The following is a 9,498-nucleotide window of genomic DNA, read 5'->3' as shown; positions in this document are numbered from 1 at the left end:
GCCGCCCGCGGGGCGCTCGGGGAGCGGGGGGGAGGAGGCGATGGCGGCGGGCCCCGGTGGCGGCGGCGGCGGCGGCGGAGGAGGAGGTGGGGGGGCGGCGGCGGCGGCGGCGGGAGGGCCGGGCTGGCGGTTGCCGGGGCGGGTGTTGGAGCTGGTGTTCTCCTACCTGGAGCTGCGGGAGCTGCGGAGCTGCGCGCTGGTGTGTAAGCTGTGGCACCGCGTCCTGCACGGCGACGAGAACAGCGAGGTGTGGCGCAGCTTGGCGGCCCGCTGCCTGGCGGAGGAGGCCCTGCGCACCGACATCCTCTGCAACGTGCCCACCTACAAGGGCAAGGTGAGACCGGCACATCCCCCCCCCCCCCCCCCCAGCCCCTCGGGGACACCCCCCTCAGGCACTTAGCACCCCCCCCACCCCACCCCCAACACCTCGGGGACAATCCTCCCTCAGCCACTCAGCAGCCCCCCCAACCTGTCGGGGACACCCCCCTCAGCTCCTCAGGGACACCCTCCAGATGCTCGACAACCCCTCCAGATGCTTAGAACCCCCCCAGCCTCTCGGGGACACCCCTCCAGCTGCTCCGCCCCCCCCCCCCCCCCCCGCCTTCGGGGACACCCCCCTCAGCCCATCAGGGATACCTTCCAGAGCCTAAACACCCCTCTCAGTTGCTCAGCAACTCCCCTTAGCCCCTCAGGGACAATCCCCCCCTCAGCCACTCAGCAGCCTCCCTCAGCCCATCAGGGACACCCTCCAGAAGCTCAACACCTCCCCCCCCAGACACTCAGCAGCCTCCAGACCCTTGGGGACAATCCCCCCAGCGTCTCGGCCCACCTGCTGTTGGAAACCAAGGGGGGTTTCCCAGAGAAACGTGACAGGATTTTATTTTCCTCCCCCCCCTTTCCCTCCTTCTTCTCTTCCTCCCCTAGGTCCGTGCCTTCCACCACGCCTTCAGCACCAACGACTGCTCGCGGAACGTCTACATCAAGAAGAACGGCTTCACGCTGCACCGCAACCCCATCGCCCAGAGCACGGACGGGGCGCGGACCAAGATCGGCTTCAGCGAGGGCCGCCATGCCTGGGAGGTGTGGTGGGAGGGCCCCCTGGGCACCGTCGCCGTCATTGGCATCGCCACGAAGCGGGCGGCCATGCAGTGCCAGGGTTACGTGGCCCTGCTGGGGAGCGACGACCAGAGTTGGGGCTGGAACCTGGTGGACAATAACTTGCTGCATAACGGGGAGGTGAACGGCAGTTTCCCCCAGTGCAATAATGCGCCCAAATACCAGGTGAGCGGGGCTTGGTGTGTGCTTGGAAACTCCACTGTGTCTGACGGCAGTTGACCGTCAAGAACCTCCTCTCTCGCGTGTCCTGCTGTCTGCTGAATTGATCCTAAATGCCCACTTTCTCTTTGCCTTCCCTGCAGAAGGCAAATGATTCTGCGTTGTGAGCCTTTTCCCTCTTCATTTACTGCTTCCTCAGGCTACACCCGTGCGTGGTGTTCAGTGCACCTGACCCCCAGTTGTGTCCCCAATTCTGTTTCAAATACTGAGTGCGAAGCGTATTCCATGGGTGTCTGTTTAGACGCCATGTTGCTTTTTTGAAATAAAAGGCTGTTGTAGCCTTCTGGAGTAATGGCTTACCCACAGCAAGGTGAATGTCTGTGGTGTTTTACCCTCCTGTTGTACGGCAGTGTGAGCTGAGGTTAGTGCTTAGGCAAGAGTCTTCCTGCAAGAACCCGCAGCGGTGCTGAGTGCTGCTTGTTTGCTCACTGGCAGTGTTCCCATAGGTGACATCCCTTGGCTGGGATGCCGGGATGTGATGTTCAGATAATTTCAGGTTATTAAAGAAGCAAGTGCCATTCCACCTTTTTGTCCCTGTAGAAGCATTTATCTTTGTTCTTCTGCCTGCTCGCACAACTACATTTTGACTGCTGGATTTCCTCGCGTTGCATCTTAAGCTGTGTGCATTATAATTTCCGTCTCGTAATGCCGTGGCTTTGTAGGAGCATTGGCTTATGTTGCAGTTGTGGGTGAAGATCTGTATAGTAACTTGTGTCTGATGTTCCTGAATTTCACGTAAAAGTTCACTGCTAAGCACTTATTTCTGCCTGAAGGTTATAGCTGCCGTTGGTGGAAATAATACTTAAAATTAGTGTAATTAAAGAGATTTACATCTCTTTCCATTTGCATGTTCCCTAGGATGCAGATTGGGTTGGCACTTTCCAGACCCGGCCTTTTGTTGGTTGCTTTCTGCTGTCCTTGTCTAGGCTTTTCTGCAGCAACAGGGTGCAGCACCAAAACCAAAACTTTTGGGTTTGAAGCGAGAGTCTCCAGCTCGCATGGGGGCTCGAGGGTGGGCGCGGTCACTGCTTGCTCTCTAAAAACTGGTGTGAGCTCAAATCGGTGATCCTTTGGAGTATTTTGTGTTTAGTAAGGGAAGTACAGTGATCTGCTTACAGAAAATGTACTTCAGGGAAACACACGTGTTTGTTAGTGCTGGTGAGAAGAAAAATGTGTTAGCTAGAAGAAATCCCGAGAATTGAGGCTGGTGGGTGAAGAATCAGAAGTTTGTGTGGTGTCCTGCTGTGCTTGCTGCTGGTGTCTGGGACTTGTATTTATGTCTAAAATAATGTGTACTAGATAAATGCAGGGAGCCCTGTGCGTGCCCAGATCCAAATCTCTTGCTGTGTTTAGTGTTGGTTTCACTTGTGTGTGTGTGTTTATGTATATATAAGGCTTTTCATGTTTATTTTGCATAAGCTTTGCACTGGAATTTCCTTCTGCCTTGGTGAGAGAATACCTCTGTCGGCAACAGCGCCTGCATAGTCAGCAGTGTATTCCTGTATATTTTTATGTGGCGCTTACCTTTCTAAAACATGTTTGTTGTCTTCAAAATTGCTCTTCACAGAGCAATTGCTGCTCAGCAATGGAACAGCTAAATATGGAGTTGAGGTAACCTGGAGGCCATTACAAAGTTTCCGAAACTCTGCAATGTTCTGACGTACGTGGCACTTAGTATGCTCTCTCTTGGTGCTCTCGCAGGGTTTGTATGAGAAGGCTTATGTTTATTTTGGTGCAGGTGGTTAGGTACAGGCCGTCCTCTGGGAACGGGCAGCAGAGGTACTCGGGATCCTCATGCATTTGAGCAAAATTGAGAAATTCCCATTGTAAAATTAATGCAGTCACGAGAAGCAGGAAAGCCTTGCATTAAAATTATCTGCTGCCTTCTACACGGGCTGCGTTGTGGTTTTGTGTCTCTGTTTGAACATGCTGACTATTTCTCTGTATTTTTTTTAATTACCCCCTCCTGTCTCTGTTTCCAGATAGGCGAAAGGATTCGAGTTATCCTGGACATGGAAGACAAAACATTAGCGTTTGAGAGGGGCTATGAGTTCTTGGGAGTTGCCTTCAGAGGACTGCCAAAAGTTTGCCTGTATCCAGCAGTGTCTGCTGTGTACGGTAACACAGAAGTGACTTTGGTCTACCTGGGAAAACCTCTGGATGGATGACGTGGATTGTTGCACTGGGACATCGAGATGTGGATGATTGGGAGGAGAAATCTGCATGTTGGTTAGAGGGAAACGTGTATTAGAGGAAAAACAAAAAAGTGTGGGTGCGTGTCCGAGAACCATCAAGGGAATCACACGGAGTTTTGAAACGGAGGACCAGCCATACTTCAGGAATTGTGTTACATTTCCTCTTTCTACCAGGCCAGAAAAATCCTCAGGGTTGCAGTTGGTTGAGTGGGAAGCTGACACATGCATGTTGCAACAGATTTCATTGCTAAGATGGCACCGTGTGACCTCAAATAATTTAAGAAGGGATTTGATAGAAAACTGCTTGAGGAAATTAACCCGAGATTTGTAAGTAGCGTGTTTTGTGAAAGACTCCCATTTTAAAACTGCTTGTTCCTTTCCTTCCCTTCCCTCCTTTGGGCCAAAGTGGGTACCGGAGGAGAGTGAGTCTGGTTGGGTTTTATTTACAATTTTTAACGTACTGAGAAGCATGGTCTTGTCTGGACTGCCCTTCTCTAGTATAACGATACAAAATGCGTGCAGCTATTTTTAAGTGTATTTTAAGGGTTGTATATATAGAACAGGTTGAAAAGAACAGTTAAAAGGAAGGGTTTGCTTTATTCTAACTGGGAAATAATTTCTTAAAGGGAAAAAAAACCCCACTACGTGGCATCAGAAAATATACCTTGGACAGGTATATAACATTCATGTAAGTGTACTTCTTCTGTTGTATTGTAAAGCAGTTTGGGATGCTCTTGTGGAGTACGGTGCTACATTGGGTCATTTTCTGTGAAAGTTTCCATAGCTTTAGCAACAGTTTTGTTCTCCGTAGGAAACGCAAAACGTTTTCCCTGCACGTTTCCTTTTGCCAAAATTTCTCAACCCCTTTAGGAAAGGAAGGCACAACACAGCCGGCGAGCTTGTCTTTGGACATCAAAAAGATTTAACTTGTAAAGCATTCTTACACTTTCTAATCAGTGTTGCGAAATGTTTCAAAAATAATGAGGAAGGAGCATTCAGTTTCTGGATCCAGACCTTGTTTTCAGCTTAAATGGCTTTATAAGGCTTTAAGACTTGGCTGAACCTTTCTGTAATTAAATAAAATCCCCCAGTACTGGAGTATTCACCTGCTCGTTTTCAGTCAGTAAAACTCTCACCAGCCCTTTGATGGGGATTCTCTATGAGGCTCAACGTTTGGGCTTTTCACTTGCACTGGTTATCTAAAGAACACGGACAACCCCCACATGGTGCGTCGGTGTGCTGGCGTACGCAGGGCAAAACTGAGAGGTGTAAAAAGAAGGGACGTTCTGGTGAAACCGCTTTCCTCTGAGGTGGAAAGGTCTGTAGGGAGCCCCACAAGGGCTCCTTTTACTGGGGCATTCAAATCCATAAGCCCTGTGCCTAGCTCTTGACTCTGGATTTTTTTGGTGTTGTTGGTTGGTGTTTCCCAGAGCTGTCGGAACTTATTTCAGAGTTGGGCATGCTTTTCAGAGAGGGAGAAGGAAATGTTTGTACAACCTCTTTTTGCTTTATTTGTGCTAGAGAATGTGAATTGCTTAATATTGGACACGGGCAATTCTCTGAGCATGGAAGAGAGAGGAATTCCTGTTAGGCTGTTGCTCGTTTCTCCTCCCCTCCCCCCCCCCCCCCCCCAGTTACTCGAGTAATGCAAGGGGAGTGGTGCAAGCAGGGGAGTGAGGCTGCGGAAGAGCTATCCGTCAAGTGCTTTTTACCTAGTAGATAACCAAGTTCTGCACTGGAACAGAGTATGTACGATATTACCATTTAAAAGGATTTTTAAAGTATTTATTTGTTTTGTGTGTTGTTTATTGCCTAAAGGCAATATCGAGGTCTGTTCCTCTTGGCTGCGTTAAAGAAACAAAATACACAGTGAGAAATGAAGATTTTTTTTAAGTGGTGCTGAGAACAACCGAATAAATGAAGTGGGATGGGCATATGAGTACCTTTTCGAAAAATCTGTTACACGCGTTGATTGTACTAGACTGTAAAGTATGTATCTGCATAGCAGAACTGTGGGCCGTGAAATGGGCAAAAGGAAACAAAACCCTGTCCATTTTCAGAAAATAAACTTGTCCCTGAGGTGAATGTATTCTCAGTGCAGTCCTGAAAGACGTGACCTCTGCGCTTGTTCATGAATCCAATTAGATGCAAGTAAACCCTGAGAACTTCCAAGGAGTTTTGTTCACAAATTAAGATTGATTTCCATTCTTCAGACTGCGTCTTACCCTATAAATAATTTCCCTCTCAATTAGAAATGCTGAAAGTTGAACATTCCGTAAGGGTGGGTTTGGGGGGGGCTCACTTATGTAAGATTATAACTTATTCCTGGAGACCAATGCTGGCTGTACAAAATATGAAAATAAACTCTGCTATAATTCCGAAGGCTATATTGGTGTGGATTGCTGTAACGACATCCGTGGTGTGGCGATAGCAAAAGTGACGTAGTAGTTGGGTGCACGAAGAAGATGGAGGCGTTGGGACTGTGTGATTTGCTGCGCGACTGCTTGAAATGGGAGAAGCCGATGAGCTCTTAACGAGGGCTTGAAAACTCAGTGGTCCAATAGCCGTGCTTGGGAAACTGCATCCTCTGAAAGAGGGATGTTCACCCCCTGACGGTGTGGGAGAGGCTTCCCCACCGCCAGAACTCTCATGATTGGAACTGAGGTGTTGTGCTCATTGCGGTTCGATATTTCATGGTGCTTTTAGGAAGAAGTAGGTGATTTTAGGAAGAAGTAGGAGACTGTGGTGTGGTTGTGAGCTCTGAAGTGCTTTCCAAACTCTCTGCGTCAAGAATTTGCTTTCAAGCGGTGAACTTCAGGCTGACATCTCTGTGAGCCTCTTCGGGAGCAAAGAGGTTTGATGCTGGCTCACCAAAAATGTGGAATCCCTTTTTCTAGCCTAAGGTATTTCAGAGTGGGCTGAAAAGCTGTTTGAAGTATTTTCGCTACTCTGACTAGTGATTTAATTGCTTTGGTCAGGAGGAACATCAACTGTTCACAGCTCCCATAAAGGAAATTGGACAGATTCACGGGGTTTTGGCTTCAGAATCCTGTAGGGTATCCATTATTTTTTGATAAGTGAGCGGTTTGTCTGTCATTTGAATAAAACTCAGAATTTTGTGTGGTTGTAAGCGTGCTGTGAAATGTGTTGGGACCTCAACAGTTGGTCATCTGATCTGGTCACACTCCCGTGTCTGAGGAAGCGAAGAGCTCGATATAGCCGTTTGTTTCAGGGCAGAGTCTGTCCTTGGCTTCGGTGGTGGCTCGTCATGTTGGCCTGAAGTTATTCACGTGACTTCTTTTTCTGTGAGAGGACTGAGATGATGCTGAAACGAACCAATAAATCAAGACGGTGTGGGAAACTCATCCTGGTAGGGACGTTTTCTTGAAAATGGGTTGGGTTTTTTTTTCCCCCCCCTCTTAAAATGCAGTGGTGAGCCTGCATTTTTGGGCGTCCTGTGTGTGCCTTCTACTGGCAAGCGCCATCTGGTTTTGTTACTTTTGGCTGTGTTGCAGGTGACAGAACTAGCCAGGAGCAGATGGCCTTGATCCTGTGGGCTCAACTTCTGCTGCCTCGTGTGTAGCTGGATTCTTCTCTGCCTGCCGCCAGCTCCGGTAGCAAGCTGGAACTTACTAGCTTTTCTCTCCATTTACCGGTGATCTGCATTTTTAAATTTCCTCAACACACGGGTGTGTTTTCCAGATGGCTGCCTCTATTTTTTTTTTTTTTTTTCTTTTTTCCCCTCTTCCATTTTCACAGGGATGATGACAGCAGCGATGAATTAAAATAACGCTCGGCCTGATTTTGGTTTGACCATACAAAAATTATTTTCTCGAAGTATTTGAGAGGTAACCAGCCCTCAGAGATTCCCGAACCTGTGTATTTTAATACTGATATTTCAGTTGTAGCTAAATCTTTCTGTGTTATAAATAGCTCTGGACGCTGGCAGAAATGCAACTATAAGTGCTCTATGTGCAGCCATTCTCCGGAACAGCGCCAGTTCTTGCATGCTACAGATAATTCGGTGAAATCTGTAGCCAGAAAATGGCATTTTTGAAACCTGTTTTAGGATCCTTTTTACATTTAAAAAAAAAAAAAAAAGGTTTTTAAATGGTTAGGGGTGTGGTGTGTTTGATTTCTGTAAGTGATGGTAGTCCATCTCGCACTAAGGTATAATTTGTTTGGAAGAAAAATTAATTAAGTGGTAAATGGATACAGAAAGCTTTTCCTGCAGTGATGCTGGACCTGCTAATTTATACTTCAAGCAGTTTTTTTTCATACTGCTGTGTGCTGCTGTACATGTCATGTGATGTGACTTCTGAATGAATTCTCAGACCTCCCCACAAGAGGGCAAAGTTAATAGCGCTGTGTGAGCCCAGACTTTGAATTTCCGAAGTGTTGGGCAAAATAGGTATTTAACGTGGAACCTTCTCCGTTAGCATTTGCTCCCTCTCCTCTTAAAAAAACCAAAGCAAACTGAAAAAACCTCAGCAAAACAGAGGATTGTGGAGAAGTGGATAACAGACATAGAATTTTTTAAATACACTTCTTCATTTGCACCTTTGATCCTGAAAGCAAATCTTTGTGGTTCAGAAAATTCTTTTCAGTGACAGCGAACTGAGCTGAGACTCTGAGATCACCTTAAAAGACAGAAAGGGATTTGAGAGGCTCGAAGAAAATGTCACCGCTGCCATTGAACAGGAAGACGTACCTGTAGTCAGTCACTCCTCAGTCTGTTTTTTCCCAGACATGCTTTACTTCCTCTCAGGCATTTATGACCAGGAAATAGTGATACTGTCAAAAGATTATTGGAAAAAAAAAATTAGAATTCCATTGCAGTTGAAAAAAAAAAAAAACAAAAACCAAAACAAAAACAAACCCACAACCAAAATCCTTGAAAAGGGATTTTAAAATAAAACTCGTATATTGCAAGTGTTGTTTATTCTGCAATTTTACCAGCTCAGGAACCAAGGGTGTCTTTTTCCTTCTGTGCCTGCACTTGCAGATTTGTTGTGAGCTAGCCAGAGTTGTTTCATGTTTGCTTGATTTATTTTGTCTTTTTAACCCAGATTGTTCTAGCTACGTTAAAAGCTATATATTTACCTGCAGGCAATGTTTGACTGGGGAAAAGTATGAAGGTATAACCTTGCCCGTTCTTGTCTTTTGCGTAGTGTCTCATCTTCGCAAGAGCTCCCAGTTTCTGCAGCTTAAACCTTCGGTAATTTTATCCAGAAGCAGCAGGAGCGGTACTGCACGTGTGAGTGAGTGACCATCCTGGGACACGTCACCTTGGTGGAACTACAGCGTTTTACTGCTCAGGGTGGGCGCTGTGTCCCCAGAGAGTTTACTGTATGTTTTGCAAAGTGATTTTTATTTTATTTTATTGTCCTTTCTCAAACTTCTGATTTCAGGCCACGAACGTGCTCTTGTTTGCAGAGTGCGGTCTGCGCATCTTTAGAGGCACGGCTCCAAAGCCAGGGACAGATGTGCAAACAGCTGTTTTACAACTTTGTGTATGTGACAGCGACAAAATGCCATTCTCTGGCAAACATTCAAGCTCCATCACAGACCTGCAGCAAGGCACGCCGGCATCCTTCATTCCCGATGTCTTTGTTTAAAGCAGTCCGTCAGCTTTAGTTTGCAGCAGGTGAGCTGAAAATCAAGGCAAGGCAAAACCTGATCAAGAACAGGAAGCACAGACCTATTTTCAACCCAAGTGGGTGAGCCTGTGTTGTGTGTATGACCTCTCCGTAGCTTGATTACGTGTTAAATCTGAGAGCGAGCGGGATATGGCCTGTTCTCCATCCACGAAACCTCCACAGTACCCGATTACACCCAACGAACTGCTGGTTGCGGCTTCAGCTGCAAGAAAAGACTTCAGTGGTTGGAGACTGAACACCTGCGAGTGAGTTATTAAACCAAGGATATGAAGTTCTTTTTGTTTCCTTAGCATCCTAAGTGTAGGAGA

At 47.1% G+C, this 9,498-nt stretch overlaps 1 protein-coding gene across 1 annotated transcript; it reads left to right on the top strand.

The window, feature by feature from the left end:
• Nucleotides 1-40: 40 nt before the first annotated feature.
• Nucleotides 41-5,866, top strand: FBXO45 (F-box protein 45; the record flags this gene model as incomplete). Its single annotated transcript, XM_082487074.1, has 3 exons — nucleotides 41-334; nucleotides 925-1,281; nucleotides 3,318-5,866. 3 exons carry the CDS (start codon nucleotides 41-43, stop codon nucleotides 3,501-3,503), a joined length of 837 nt encoding a protein of 278 aa, XP_082343200.1. The 3' UTR covers nucleotides 3,504-5,866.
• Nucleotides 5,867-9,498: the final 3,632 nt, after the last annotated feature.

The sequence above is a fragment of the Vanellus vanellus genome (genome assembly GCF_965231255.1).
Source record: "Vanellus vanellus genome assembly, chromosome: 8".
In the NCBI taxonomy this organism is placed as follows: Eukaryota; Metazoa; Chordata; class Aves; order Charadriiformes; family Charadriidae; genus Vanellus; species Vanellus vanellus.
This window is presented reverse-complemented; position numbering and strand designations above follow the sequence as displayed.